The 16,406-nt window shown below is 40.8% G+C and overlaps 1 protein-coding gene across 4 annotated transcripts in view; it reads right to left on the bottom strand.

Annotated features, from left to right (window-relative positions):
• LOC127006130 (serine/threonine-protein kinase greatwall-like) overlaps positions 1 to 16,406 on the bottom strand; it is a 46,470-nt gene that overhangs the window by 6,002 nt on the left and 24,062 nt on the right. For 2 of the 4 annotated variants that reach the window (XM_050875662.1, XM_050875659.1), the window contains 6 exons: positions 13,321 to 14,617; positions 12,418 to 12,475; positions 11,671 to 11,820; positions 7,415 to 7,568; positions 4,783 to 4,896; positions 3,217 to 3,429 (listed from right to left, as the gene is read on the bottom strand). In XM_050875662.1, the coding sequence (XP_050731619.1) occupies positions 3,217 to 3,429; positions 4,783 to 4,896; positions 7,415 to 7,568; positions 11,671 to 11,820; positions 12,418 to 12,475; positions 13,321 to 14,617 (1,986 nt within the window). Of the gene's footprint in view, positions 1 to 3,216; positions 3,430 to 4,782; positions 4,897 to 7,414; positions 7,569 to 11,670; positions 11,821 to 12,417; positions 12,476 to 13,320; positions 14,618 to 16,406 lie in introns of those variants that run through there. The other 2 variants (XM_050875661.1, XR_007759088.1) reach the window with 2 other exon arrangements.

Here is a 16,406-nt window from a genome sequence, read left to right as displayed (position 1 = left end):
ATTTTATCTGCTTAACCATTCACACAGCCAAATTTGGAACAAATGGTGTACGCAAAGTTAGAGTTGGTTAGTTTAAATTTATTCAGCACGCAGTATTGGGCGGCGGAAATACGTAACACAGCTCAGGACGGGACATGGTGGCAGTGGTCCACTATACGGAGTCGGTGTTGTGAGAAATACCTCCTCGCGGAAATAAGTCACTCTGCTGTTCAATACGCATGCACACTGGGGGAATACACAGCAGGAAAAACATTAATTTGCCTGGTTTTGTTCTAGTTTGTACATTTGTGATATTTGTAAGCGGTGAGTGAAATATAGAAACAGTAAGCAAGTTGAACCTCTCTGCGAGCTATTTTGCAGCTGCGGCAGTGGGTGCACAACAGGCAATTGAAAAGTCAATCATTTAGTAAGTTCCTGAGAAAAATACTATCTCCATAATAAACAGCATCATATTCTGTCCAGAAATAAGCAGTCAACATCTCAAAATTAGTAAGTTACCCTCTAATGAATAATCCTCTATTTCAGTTTTAATTTTATTTTGATTCAGTCGGCACAACATCTGTGGTCATATGCCGGAGAGAGACAGAAAGGGAAGGAATTATAGAAGGGAACAGATCCCAGGAGACGGGACACAACCCCTGATTAATACCTGGTACCCATTCACTGCTGGGTGGACAGGGGCGTAGGGTATCAGAAAAGCCGCCCAAATTTTTCCACTCCACCCGGGAATCGAACCCGGGCTCTCTCGTTTGTGAGCCGAGTGTGCTAACCACTGCACCACGAAGCCCCCGAGAGAGAGAGAGAGAGAGAGAGAGAGAGAGAGAGAGAGAGAGAGAGAGAGAGAGAGAGAGAGAGAGAGAGAGAGAGAGAGAGAGAGAGAGAGAGAGAGAGAGAGAGAGAGAGAGAGAGAAGAGAGAGAGAGACAGAGAGAGAGAGAGAAGAGAGAGAGGAGAGAGAGAGAGAGAGAGAGAGAGAGAGAGAGAGAGAGAGAGAGAGAGAGAGAGAGAGAGAGAGAGAGAGAGAGAGAGAGAGAGAGAGAGAGAGACTCTCTCTCACACACACACACACACAGATGGGTGGGATCCAGATGAAAGGAGGGGGAGATAAGCACTTTGGTCACAGTGCCAGTGGAGTCAAACTGTCTCTCTCCCTCTCTCTCACACCCACACCCACATAAACAAACACACGCACACATTTTTCAAGGGAGTGTGAGGGAAAAAATGGCAGTTGCTGGTTGGCGTTTTTTGAGGCTGGAGTTCGCGGAATCACATTCATCGACCTGGCTACACTGGTGGCTTCGTCAACAGCCATTTGTTTGTGTTCGAATTGCGATGCACATTGGAATTGGAGGACAAAATTTGTCTGATAAATGTGTTCGAATTTGGGAATTGTTCAAATTGAAAGGCATACGCACACACACACGGCCCGGTAGCTCAGGGGCAGAGCGTCTGGCTCACAACCAGAAGGACCGGGGTTCGATTCCTTGGCCGGGTGAAGATAAGTTGAGTTTATCTTCTTTCACGTGTAGCCCCTGTTCACCTAAGCAGTGAGTAGGTACGCGACGTCAGGCAAGGAGTTGTGACCTCGTTGTCACGATGTGTTGTGTGTGAGTGGTCTCAGTCCTACCCAAAGATCAGTACTACGAGCTCTGTGCTCTTCCGTAGGGGAATGGCTGGCTGTCTCGAGAGAGACCCACAGCAGACCAAGAGGTGAAAAAAATTCCACACACACACACACACACACACACACATATATATATATATATATATATATATATATATATATATATATATATATATATATATATATATATATATATATATATATATAGATATATCTCAATTTACGCAAGTATTATGCGTTCTTGGAGAAATCAATAAATCAAAAACAATGTAAATCAAACAAGAAATAGGTTTCTGTAAAAACAAACCGTATTTCAGTATAGCAGCTTTTTTCACATAAAAATGCCTGAAAGTTTAGCCCTTGTTATGTTGAATGTACAAATTTTTAATGATTTTTTTCTTCTTTGGGGTGTTTTTAAGGGTCTTTTTTGTCTTATCCAATAACGGCAAACTTTCTGTAATCATTGTATATAATCCTTCATAGTCCATAGCTGTCTCATAATATGTTACCATAGAATACAGAGTGATCTAATAACTACTATACAAAATTGAAATCGATGGAGGATTGCCCATGCCTTGTTGTTATCCCGTTTTTTCGTTGGGCACCATTTGTATGATCTTGATCTTGATGTCACAGGTGGCTTGATTGTATGACTAAGGAGCAGTACAAGCTACATAAAAAATCATATTGGAAAAAAATATCCATGTGTTCATTATTAATTATTAATATTAGTGAGAATAATGGGGTAAATATGATATCAGAAACAGTACATCATGAGTCTTGTACGAGGAGATATTTCGCGCAATACCAGCCAGGCCGCCATTTGCATTGTTTACAAACCACACAACCACACCCATACAACAAACAGCTGCATGGCGCGTGTCACCAGAAACGTGTGAATTGTGTCTTGCCTAGTTCTCTGTCATAACCTACGAGTGATGGTGGGAATAATATGCTTATTCACTTCATTCAGTGGAGAGAGAGAGAGAATATCCATATCACCGAGATATCCACTCAGGCACTCAGTCTCAGCCTCACTCGTGTGAGGAAGAAATGAGGGACACCATGAGTGGCTAGCTAGTATTGGTACCAGTACCGAGCAGTCTGGTACCGGTACTGTACCATATAGCTAGTACCGTTAGTACCGGTACCTGCCCACCCCTATTGTTGAGCAGCATGGCAGCGTGGTTACTGTATTGTTGTTCAAGTGGCGCGCGGGAAGAACTGAGCTTTGCTGTGTGGCCGCGGCGCTATGTGAGTCCAGTTGCGTGAGACATCCATAAAATATCGCGTATAAGTGGAAAAAACGTGTAAATAATTTTTTTTTTTGGATTTTGGACCCCGCGTTATTTCAAAAACACGTAAACCAAACTCGCGTAAATGGAGAGTTACCAGTATGTATATATATATATATATATATATATATATATATCTATATATATATATATATATAGATATATATATATATATATATATATATATATATATATATATATATATATATATATATATATATGAGGAGCTGCCTTCTTCTTCTTCACATGTTGCCAGAACAGGATCAGAACAGAAGTGTAGTATGAAAAACTAACTTACCTTCAAAATAAGTTGTGTCCATTGCATTATCAGGTTGAGGGATGAATGGAGCCTGAATGTTGTTCAGATTCGTCCAATCAGTGTTAGTAAAAAGAGCAGAGGCTTTAAGAGATTCGAAATCTGCTCGTAATTTAGGGTCGTACTCAAGGAGCTTGTCTACACAGTCTACAGCATCCTTGGAGAGTGCCTCATCATTCTCTGGCCAGGGAATATCTGTTGGAAAAGGCAACATGATGTATTATTTTATGAAATTTGTCACTACTAATCCTCAAGGTACAAATCCTATGTTCATTTGATACTTTCAATATCATTAAATCATCCTCATCATCTTCAGCTACTAATAGTCCACTGCAGGACTAATGCCTTTCCCAAAGATCTTTAATTCTCTCTCATCTAATGTTTGTGTATTCAATGCTCTTTTTTTTTTTTTTTTTTTTTTTTTTTCCTGTATTAATGGTAGGTTCTCTTGATGGGGCCTGATGGTTGGCCCCAGTCTGTTAGTGGTGCAACCAAGTCTTTTATTGTGGCACAATCTTCTCTGATGCATGCTGCCCATTGGAACTCATCTTTGCTGCTCTCATGTTTCAATAGAGTTCAGGTTGATAGGTAGTCATCAAGATAGCATGTGGCTAGTCTTAGGCCACTTAGCGATGACTGAAGACTGCCAGATTGTAATGGAATGTAAAAATTGAACCCAGGTCTTCTGGTACACTTCGCCCACACACTGACCACTCAGCCACCACCTTCTAAAATATGCTTTACTAAGTTATAGATCCTCATGAAACACCTATTTTATCTATTGGAAATTATATGAATACAGTTCATCTTTGTACTTGCAGGAATATGGGCAGCATGTCAATTTAAAATAAATATATTTACAACATGCAGGTCAGCGTTGCCAACTTCTCTGTAGCACTTCCGGCAGAACTCGCCCATAAAAGTAGCCCCAAACCGCCAAAACAGAGCAGGAAACATGGGAAAACACTTGGGATCTGGTGGTCACTCAGAACTAAATCCCTGCCACAAATTTTGATTTGGATCACATCACATTAATTTAAAGAAATCGTGTAATTTAAAATATATATTGGGTTTTTGACATGGCGTTAAACCAAATTCGCAAAAATTAAGCTCACATAAAATGAGAGGTAGCTGTATATATATAAGTCCACAGGTAAATAAACATTTCAGGCATAAAATATGCTTGATACAATATAATGACAGTGGTATTTCATGCTATTATTGACATAGATAAGTGAGTATTCTATGCTGTGTTGATGGTGGCGGATGAACAGTACGAGACAATGTTGGAAACACCTTATATATATATATATTTTTTTTTTGTCTACTCATTATAATCTTTTTTACCTCTAATTTTACTATATAAGGAACAGCTTCTAAGCTTTCAAATGATATATAATTACCCCAAATTTTGTTAAACAATTTGAGTGCATAAAAGATGAAACAAAAGATACCTATTTATATTATCTTACCTGTTTTTTATGTACGTATCAGACAATCACTCACAATTATAAACATGGAGTATAAAGGTTAAAGCTATAACCGTACCTCGTTGTAAAATGTTGTGGAATACAGCCTCAGGAGTTTCATCATTGAAAGGTGGGATGCCAGTCATGAACTCAAAGAGGCACACCCCTAAGGCCCACCAATCAACTGCAGGTCCTGGAAAAAGAAGGATTTTACATGAGGATACTATGCACAACAGGTTTACTATAAAAATATTAGATGATTCACTTCACCCCTCTATCTATTCATTATCAACTTTTCATCATCTGCAAAAAGGCTGACATAGCTCCCTAGTCCATCCATCAAATCATTTACAAAAATCATGAGCATTATTGGTGCCAACACTGACCCCTGGGCAACTGTGCCTTCATTCCAATCAAACTATTCATTCCTTACTAATGTCCTCACTTGTCTTCCTTCTAAGTAATTTTCCACCCATTTCAATAGACCCCTTCACCCCTCCCATATTCTCAAATTTCCATAACAACCTCTGATGTGGGACCTTATTGAATGCTTTCTTTTTATCCAAGTATACACAATGCACCCATCCATCTCTTTCCTGTACATTTATCACTTGTATAAAAATTCAATAAATTCATAACACATGACCTCCTCTTTCTAGATCTGAACTGCTTATTTCTCTAAATATTTAGTCCATCTTTCTTTAAAGATTTTCCCACTTTTTACATATTATGCTGGTTAGTGATACTGGTCTGTAGTTCAGTAGATCACCCTTCTCTCCCCCTTTAAACAGTGGCAATATATTTGCTCTTTCCCATTATGTAGGAACTTTTTCTTTTAACAAGGGACACAGTTATGTTGTATCTCAGCACGGCTATAGTCTGACACAAGTATGAAGTCCATTTGGGTGGGACCCGAGCCTCCACAGTGCTGCTGTATCACCCACAATTCATTACTCTCTCTCTCTCATTAGTCAGCTATTTACTATTTGAAATTGTGTATTAAATATCCTGTATATATTAAATAAGGCTATATAGTACTATGAATGTGTCACTTTTGAAAATACTGGCAAAGAATTGTACAAATTCCATGACACGTGATAGTGAGGAGGTGGTGGCTGAGTGGTTAGTGTGCCAGTCCCACGTTTGCCGTGTTCTGGATGATGTGGGTTCGAATCTGCCGCTACCACCTGGAATTTTTCAGTCACTGCCGAGTGGCCTAAGACTACCCCGGACTCTAAAGAAACTGTCCAGGTTAAATAAAAAAGGAGCTCCGGGGAACAGTAGAGAATAGATGGTGCCAATGTATACACTTGCCTGCGCTATGATGGGCTCGGGTCAACCATCAGGCACCTAAAGAAAGCCTACAGGTGCTACACACCAGGACGTTAAAATAAAAAAAAACTTCCTGATGTCAGCGATCAAGGTCACCATGTCATTTTCTCCCTCACCTGCATGTGCAATGCCAGTTATTCCAACAATTGTCCTTACTGTGAAGGCTAGATTTGGCAATGCTGAGACCCTGATCAAGCCCCGCCCATTCAGACTTCACAGCTGAGTCTGACTATAGCTGTTCTATCAACTCTTTTAATATCCATCCTGACACTTCATCTGATCCAACTGGTTTCATCTCTTTCAGGAATTTTTATTAACAAGTGAATTTTCAGAATTCCAACATTCAGCTCTTGCACCTCCAGTTCCCTTCAATTTCCTCTTTGCAGCTATATAATCTTGGTCTTCTTTGTGAATCCAGATTGAAAGCTTCTATTTAACAAATCACTCATTTTCCTTCCCTTCTACGTATACGTATCACACTTTCCTTTTTCAATATGATAATACATTTTCTGTGCTTCATTTTGGCATTTATAAACTTGTGAAATAATTCATGTTTATCATCTCCATGGTCCAATGGTTAGCATAACTAGTTACAAATCTGTGGACATGGGTTCAAATTCCAGCCCAGGCAGTCGGCGTGCAGTTCACCCAGCTCTTCATTCTCCCAAGCGGGCTGGTTGATAAATGGGTACCTGGGGAAATAAGTGGGGATACCTAGGAAAGGTAAACTGTGGTAACCTAGATGTTACACTGATCCTGTGTCATGGGGAAAATGGGTTCTTACCCACCACAAGCTCAAAGGGCCAATGCAATGGAAATGAGCTCTGCAGCCAAGCACAGCTATAGTGTATGCCCCCAACTTTACTAATATATCAATTACATTTTATCTTTCTAGAATTTCATTTCTTCCTCTCTCCTTATCCTCACATACTAATCCATAAATAAGTTTATAGATAAATTTCCATTTCAGTGTTGCATATCAATCAAATTCTCCTCAGAACTAAACAAGGCAAAAAGACAAAATATCAGCCATCAACTTCCCAATCATAGGATGATAAGCCATTAAATATAGCATCCTCAGCATGTTATTTCCAGCTACAGTATTCTTTACTCAGTTGGGAAAATTTACTTTCTTGTATGGCACAATAATTTTTCATATATCCCTTGGAACTCGATTTCTGAACAGTAATCAATAACATTGTAATGAAAATTGAATTAACTCTCATATAACCAAAAATTACAATATGATGAAATGTAAAAAAGCACCTTCAAAATGTAGATCATTCATAATTAGGGATACTAAAGCACAAGACCTTGAAGGGACCCTGTGATACAGATAATGTTGTACCAATTAAAATACATTATATTTCATATATTACCATGGCCAAGATGCAGAAGTAATTCAGGAGCCAGGTAGTCTGGAGTGCCTAATATGCGTGACTCAGACTCAATAGGTTGAACCCCTCGTCTCACACTTTTGGGAGCTCTCAGGGGTGTCTGTCCAAACTCCTGTAATGGAGTGCCAGGAATGCTCTGACACAGGAAGGCAGGAATAAAACCACACAAATTCAAGCACACACACACACACACACACACACACACACACACACACACACACTTACACTTACACACACACACACACACACACTTACACACACACACACACACACACACACACATGCATGCATGCAAGTTTAAAGACTGGGGAAGTAAAAAGAATTATAAACAGAACACGGAAACTTGCAAAGAATAAGAACTTAAAGAAAATATGGATTAAGAGAGACAATTGATGTAAAAAGAGAAAAAAAGGAGCTATTTAGAAAAGAAGATAAAGAAATAAAAAGATTCACAAACGGAGATGAAATTCAACTAGAGTATTAGATCAAAGGTTGAGAAAGTGGTATTTAAGGAGAAGCTTAGCCAAAAGAGTAAATGGCAAAGGAAATGAGTTGAAAGTAGCATAAGCAAATGTAGGATGAGTCCTATCAAGCAAAACAAAAATAATTTTTTATCAGAAGGAAAGGGAGCCCAATGTATTGTGCCTAGTGGGGTTGAAGCCGCAGTTGAAGGCGGCTGCCTTACAATTGGCTGACAGTTCTGAAAACACGCTTGTGATTCGCTAAGAGTCTGATGACGTCATCGCTGATGCTCACCATATCAGCATCTTCACTGCCTTAAGGCGGTATCACAATGGCCGTTTTCGTCCAACCGTTGGGGCTACGGGCAACGCCCGTACGCCCAATTGGGAGCGAGTTCACGGTTATCCATAAGCTGGTGTCACACTGCTTTTTTCTTCCCACCGTGTTGGTGACAGCTTGGGCAACCGGCAACTCCAACTTTTCCTGGTGTACGTCACACATGGCCAAGGTCAGTTGCCCGTATCCACATCCACAACGTAAACAAAGCACTTGCCCTGTATCGACATGGCGTCATCTGCTCACATGGATTGAATAAAAATAAATAAACACACACACACACACACACCAGACTCATTAGGAACCATTACAGAGGTTTCTGACAAACTGAAACGACTTCACCATTTCTTGAATGTGTTAGAACGTATTTGGTGAGTGGCTCACATGAACCAAACCTAGGCAAGAAGAGAGCAGTCGTCTTTGACACTGCTCTCTTCTTGCCATTGGGTATGTTTGTTTTTTATGAACCACTCACCAAATAAGTTCTAACACTCTAGGTAATGGCAAAGCCATTTTTGTTTGTGAGAAACATCTGCCATGGTTCATGATGAGTCTGGTGTGTGCGTGCGTGTGTGTGTGTGTGTGTCTTTGTTGTTACTCGATCCACGTGTTTATGTGGTCGGAGTCTAGATGGGTGGGTTGGCCGCTCACGCACAATGGTGACAATGAGAACTGGCACAGAGGACCCACAGACACGCCACACCCACAACAGCTTCTTCCTTCCATTTAACTGATGCAACAAGGCCATAACTTGGGTAATGGCAGCACAAACTGCGGCAGCCCTTACTTTAGCAGACGACGCCACGTTGATACAGGGCAAGTGCTTTGTTTATGTTGTGGATGTGGATACAGGCAACCGACCTTGGCCGTGTGTGACACACACCCGGAAAAGTTGGATTTGCCGGTTGCCCAAGCTGCCGCCAACGCGGTGGGGAGAATTAAAGGCCCGGTGTGACACCAGGTTACGGACAACCGACAACTCGCTCCCGGATGGGCGCACGGGCGTTGCCAGTAGCCACAACGGTTAGAGGAAAACGGCCAGTGTGACTGCCCCAAGGAAGCGAGGCCACTGACCAGGTGAGCACTGGCGATGACATCATCGGACTCCCTGTGAATCACAAGTGTGTTTTCAGAGCCCAGCAAATTGTAAGGCTTCATCTGTGGCTTTAAAACGACCCGTTCTCTCTTCCTGTTTTCTTCCTTTTTCGAAGGTACATATTTTGAGATAACAAGGGAGTAAAGGAGGAAAAAAATGAGCTCCGGGGGGCAGCATGAGCCAATTTTAATAGCACCACTATAAACAGTTGCCTGCATCATGACGGGCTCGGGGCCGACCATCAGGCCCAGATGTACAGTCTACCGGTGCCATAGCCAACATGTAAAAAAATAAATAAATAAATAAATACAAAAAAAAAAAATAATAAATAAAATCTCCACGGGCCAGAACAGATAAGCGATTTTTCAGTGTTTTCAATACCTCGAGTTTCGCAATCCTCGAGTTTGGCACTATACCTTCGGAACAAAGTGAGCGCGAAACTCGAGAGGGTACTGTATATTGGTCCTGATTACCAGCAAGCCTGGCAATGTCACTCCTCAATATTCTTCAGTGTCTCTGCCGAGTGAAATCCACTCCCAGATCTCAGGTGCTCTCCAATGAACTCCTTGGCAGCTTGAAAAGTTTCACATTTGAAGGTATCCCACAGTTCCACATGGTCCTCAAGGGTACTAAGCACATTGAACCAATTTGAGACTGTCACTACATACTCCTGAGCACATCCCAGGTCTTTCAGCCTCTCGAGATGGAACACACTATTGTTGTATCTCAAGATTCTTTTTGGCCTGACAAGAAGATTGAGTGTTGCAACAAGCCTATAATCAATTCCAAAGAACTCAGCACTCCGGAAAACCCCTAAGTTCTGAGGGGTCCTCCAACAAGTACTTACGAGGATGTGGTCAATCTCCTTGCTACCCCTCAGGCATTGCTATACAGTGGTGCAGCTCTGGTCTCTGGTACCAAGAGCCTGCAATTCTCAACCTCCTAGATCTTGAAAAATTAAGGAAAGCTGTTGGTGTTCCTGGTACTGGAACCATGAGAACCAATATATAACTCATAGCCAACCCTGTCAGTGCCAGTTGCAGCATTGAAATCGCCCAAGACAATGAGTGTGTCCTGGGGGGTCACTGGTCTAATATAAAATTGAGTTTGGCATAGAACACCTTCTTTTCTTCAGTCTCACACATCTTGGTAGGAACATACGCTGCAGCAAGAGACATGAAGCCCAGAGTGTGCTTAAGCCACACTCGCATATGCTCATCAACCTGAGTAACCTCAACCACAAAAGGCTGCAGCTGGTTGGAGATGCCTATAGCTACCCCTATAAGACAGGCACCGTTGCTCATTCTGGCCCAGTAGTAGGTGTACCCCTTATATCAGTCTCACCACTGCCAGGTCACCTCATCTCAGACAGTCCCACTATGTCCACCCTCAGTCTTCTGAGCTCATCTGATAGGTAGGGTAGTTAGTAATCCTTCAAGAGGCTCTGGACATTCCAGGATTCCACATGCAGAGCCCTCTGAAGGTTAACCCCAAGCCTGGTTCTGTGGGCAGGCACCACTTCGGCACCACCCTGGCCACCCCCAAAACAAAAAGAGGGGCTAGGGGGCCCTTCCTCCTTTGAAGTGCAGGGATCCTGTAAGCACCCATCACTGACGGCAGGATTGCCCGATGCGGAAGCACTGTGGAAGCCTCCTGCATGGTCAGGCTCCCCAACAAAACCGGACTAGGGTCGAGGCTAACACCACGTCCCTGACCTCTACTTTTTATTTTTTGGTTAAGAGTTTTTAGTGGGGGAGGGGGTGCAACCCCCTCTCCCAACCAGCCCAGATCAAGGGATTGTCTGACTGCTCACCATAGAGCAGTGCTGCAGGACCCATGAAAGGATAAATCCCCTGGGTCCGGAATGAGATTTTTCTTTTTAGGTGCTGCCCATAGCGCCAGTAGGCTTTCTTGAGAGGTCTCTTGGACGACCTCAGCCAGTTAGTGGTGCAGGCAAATTTTATTTATAGTGGCTGCCTTAATACATGACTCTTGCTTGACCCATGCTGCCCTCTGGTGCTCCTCTTGACCAAAGTCACTGAAGTTAGGGTTGACTGAAGATCTGGGTAGCATGTGGGTTGAAAACTGTCAGTGTGCATCAGTGGGACTCGAACCTAGGTCCCCGAGCTCCCCACGCTCGCATGCTGACCACTCAGCCACCTCCTCCCCAGCAGGAAGGAAAGAAAAAGAAAGAAGAACAGTTCAGGGAGGTTGAGGATGCCACATTCCTCATCATGATGGATCTGCCCCCACCATTCATACATACTGCATAATTACATAAGATTAACATCACCATTACATAATGAGATGCAACATTGAAACAATAGCCTGCTACAGGACTCACATGTATCCTTGCTGGAGTATGGTAGCTCAAGAAGTGTTGGGAAGCATGTGCAGAGGTGCTCATTGGTGAGGGTGATGGGGTCCCTGGGATGCGAATTTTTCGATCTGACTCGTCCTTACTCATGTCACTCTCACTGTACCACCTCACCAGCTGTGGCAAAGAGTTATTAGTGTAACTTTCTTGTTACAAATGTCCATTCATAAAAAAAAAAGAAAATAATAAAAAAAAAAAAATAAATAAAAAAAAAAAAAAATGAGGGACATCGAACATGACAGTCCTTGTTCTCCATCACTTTCAATGTTCTCCCTAATAAAATTCACTAAGCAACCCTTAAAACATGCACTCTTATCACAAAACTGCCAAACTTAATAATCACTGTCTCAGTGTCTTGCCATATGATCAGAATCAAGTTCCTTCCTTGATACATCTAGTTCACTAGAGAAAGATCATACCTAACAGCCTGACTTGATACCTTGGCACACATCTTATCTTCTTTGTCAGTATAAATGCCCTACAGTCAACATGAAGGGCCATCAAGTGCTTATCCAGTATATCACTTATTGATATGCAATCTACTTTTCTCTCTATCCTCTGCTATCACAGTCCCCTATGTTATTCACCTGTATAATATTCTCTTATCCTTAAAAACATCTCTGATTTCATTTTATCTACCAGCATAGCTACAGTATGCATGAGTTAAAGTAATAACTTACAGGCCATCAAAAGTTAGATTCTAGTCTTCCTTACCTCTGATGCATCTGAAGCATTAACAGTGCTTGGTACTTGTTGCTTTACTTCATCATCTCTGAAAACAATTCAACAAAATGAGAATCTACAAATAAAGCTCGAGAAAAGGCAAATAATATATAAAATAAATACTTGTCACCTCAGCTTGTGCAGTTTTCTATCCTTGTTGAGCTACACAGTTTCTTGGTAAGACTATAATCTGAAACTCTAATACAACACTTCCCACCAAGAGTCAAGGAGACTAAACATTTGATGAAAAAATGGCAGTCATATTATTAATTGCTGCAGTGGGACAAACTGAGAATGATGAAGTAGCCAACAGGATCATGGAACACAAGCAGCATTCAACTTCCTACATTTAAAGAATAAAGGAGTGGAATAATTCCATGTTACCCCATAATGCAAATTACATCTTAAAGGCTGAAATTTTCCTTTAATAAGTTGTAAGTCAAATGAATAAAATTCCTAAGTGTTTGTTAAAAAGAAGACGTGAAATACAGGGGTACAAAACAAAACTGTAGGACAGCCAGCTCCTAGCTGCTTGCTTGATAGTTTACTCCTGGGCCAGTTGACAGTAGGAGTGTCAGGGCTGGATGCCAGCCATCACAAATGAGTTTATTTGTAACTAAAAATACCCAGTAACAATGATTTTTGTGTGAAAAAAGAAAAAAATATACTAGCGACACCATGGGTAAGAGAGGAGCATGCTAATGCACACCCCATGCTGTTTTGTTACCCTCATATTCAGTCCATGTTTAGTCATTTCTCAGCCTCTCATAGCTTCAAGTTAGCCAAAGTGGATGGGTCAAACTTTGGAGCCATGGTGGTGGGAAAAAAAAAAAAAAAAAAAAAAAGATATACACAAACATGCAATATTTCATTTTGATCACATTAAAAACATACCTTTTGATCTGATGACCATAAACTTCTTTTTTTTCCACATCCATAAAAGATGATCTACTCTGTCTCTTGCTGCGCCATCTCTTAGCATCTTGCTTTCTTGGAGTGTGTTCAGCAAAATTAAACACTTCTATGCTTTTTGTAAGCCCTGTGGAGCAAGACTCACCACCTGTGCAAGCCGGAGGAGTTGAGATGGAACTCAGGGGTCTCTTGACTCCTCTGGCATTAGAAGGAATCTTGAAAGTTCCCAAAGGTTGATGAGTATTACTGCTCTGTCTTCCATGGGCATGATCTTCTAATGTTTTTCTTTTAAGACCACAAGAATCGTCAATTACATTGACATTATCAAAACTATCTTGTTTTGGAGTAGAATTGAGATTTTCCTTATCTTCAGAGTATGTTGTACTTTGTATGGACCCTTTGGAATCAGAAGTTATTAACTGTCTCATTGTTTTCCTAAATGTTGTATTCTTATTTCCTTTTTGCAAATTTGGAGAGATAGGGGAACTTGTGGCAATATCTGCACCTGAGAAGACTGGTTTCAACAGAGACGACTGTGTCATGACTGGATGACCCACAGGAGACACATGATCAGTCATCTGAGACAGGGCACGAAGGCGTGGATGAAGCTTGTTCAGGTCTTTTTCATTGTTGCTTACAGGAGCTGGCTCTACTGCATTACAGTCTTGTAAATCTAAATCTACTCCACTGGCAATGTTAGGCTCATTGAAAAAAACATCATCACTAATATTTGACAGAAAAGAATCATCCTTAACAGATGATTCACTGTTTTCATATGGCGTTTTCAATGCATCAGACTGACTATATTCTTTCTTCCTTTTCTTCTGTTTTCTGTGGTCTGATTCACTTATTATTGTTTGATTATCACTTTGCATGGGTGACAGTGGTTCAGACATGACAGTAACATCACTTGTAGCTGATTGTGATTGCTTTAATGAGCTTGAATCTACATTGCAGTCTGAAACCTTAGCCTCATTTTCCTCCTTAATGTCCTCCAAACTGGTATCTCTGGAGTGTAACAAAGAGAGAGGATGGATGCCACTCTCATGTCCAAATTCACTTGATGACGATACATCAAAGTCACTGGAGATATCTCCTTCTTTCGGTGAAGGGTAGACCAATGGACAGTCATGTGGTGACTGACATGGAGTATAAAACTTGGGAGTACTTGGAGAAGGTCCACAACTCTTTCCTTCCTTCTCTGTCTTTTCCCTTGGTGAGCAGTCACTTGAAAAATGAAACTGTCTTCTCAAGTCAGAATAAGCTCCAGATCCTGATTCTGAAACATCGATAAATATAAATCAATTCACATCTACATGTTACACTTTACACAATATAAACTAATCCTTCCTCCTTAGAAAGGTAAATTTGTTATTGTTCTTACAATCAAAACAAATGAAAATCATTCTACAGATGCTGGCACAGTTCTGCTTTTTATAGGGTTGCAGTACTAGTTGCATGGAACTATCTAGCCATATCATATATACTTTCATTACAGCTTTATACTTACACTAACAAAATATAACAATGCACATTGAATTACAACCATCAACTAATGACACACCTAAATACTTCTATGTTGTGCCAATGTCAAACATAAGATAACATGTCTTGTAAGAACTTTACTATTTGTATGTAGTTCTTCAATATTTCTTGTACTTTGTACACAAAATATAATACAATACACTCTATTTAACATGGTACCAAAGAAATTCATGTAAAATGGAATTTGGACTACATGGAGGTGTTATTTCAAAGTGATTTATCAATTTGGGACTGGTGGGACTTTCATTATTATTATAGGTAATTTCTTTTAGTGGAGTCGACTGAATACAGTAAAAGTAGCTGAAAGACAACATCAGTTTAGGTTAGGTGTCTATATAATCTCTTCTTGAAAGTGTTCCTATCACAGGGTGGAGGTGATACAGATGAAGCAAGGCTGATCCAAAGATTACCAGCAATTCTGATTAATTATTGCATAAAAGATTTAGACACCACAGGGAGAGGTGGAGTAGAGCAGAGCTCTACTGACTGGCCTCACTACTATAGTTATTTTTATTACACCCCTAATTTAATTTGCATTATATGAAGGGTAACCGTGTCACAGTAAAACTCCAGGTATCCAGCCCCTGGTATCCAGAAACTCCAAGTATCCAGCAAAAATTTGACTGGGCAAAGACTGAAAAAATTCCAAGAACAATCTTTAAAAAATTAGGAATATCTGATCAGCATAAGATATTGGGTACCTGTGCCACACTCCCACCACCTCCAGAGTAGGCCTGCTCTGCATACAGTTGAGTCATTAGCCATGCAGTGTTGTGTAGCATTGCCAGTGGTCCATTAATGAGCATAGGGATTAGATGCCCAAATCATATCTTGCTCTAAAAGTATACACCCATCCCCCTACTATCACACCTAATTGGTTATGAAACTGCACATGATGGCAGAAATGCGTGATAGCTGAATTGAAGAATCAATAGGAACAGACTCCAAGTCTACAGCTCTTCGTCTCATCAACTCCCCTCCTCTTGCTGACAGTCTCCTACCTCTTAAATTTTGTAGCTGTGTTGCATCTCTTTTTACCTTTTACCAATATTTTCATGCTGACTGCTCTTCTGAACTTGCTATCTGCATGTCTACCCCCCTCCGGTTGCTCTGCTACACTCAACTTTCTACTCAAGCTCATCCCTATACTGTCCAAACCCCTTATGAAAGAGTTAATCAGCATCTTCTTTCTTTCATCCCTTTTACTGGTAGATTCTGGCACAGGTTTCCTTCGTCTCTATTTCTTCCTGTCTACGATGTGACCTCCTTCAAGAGAGGACTATCAAGACACCTCTCCTCCAGAATTTGACCTCTCTTTTAGCAACTCCTCTTTACTTTGTTCTATAGGAGCAGTGATTAGTGGACTTATTTTTTTTTGGGGGGGGGGGGCTTGAACTGTTTCTTTTGCTATAAAAAAATTTAAATAACTAAAAATTTAAAATGGATATTGGGCAAACGATTTACCTACTTTTTTGTGCATATTATATCTCTATTTGAACATATTTTCCTACCAAACACTGTAT

Source organism: Eriocheir sinensis, chromosome 32, assembly GCF_024679095.1.
Source record: "Eriocheir sinensis breed Jianghai 21 chromosome 32, ASM2467909v1, whole genome shotgun sequence".
Lineage (NCBI taxonomy): Eukaryota > Metazoa > Arthropoda > Malacostraca > Decapoda > Varunidae > Eriocheir > Eriocheir sinensis.
The sequence above is the reverse complement of the archived record's forward strand: the minus strand, read 5'-3'. Positions and strand labels throughout refer to the sequence as shown.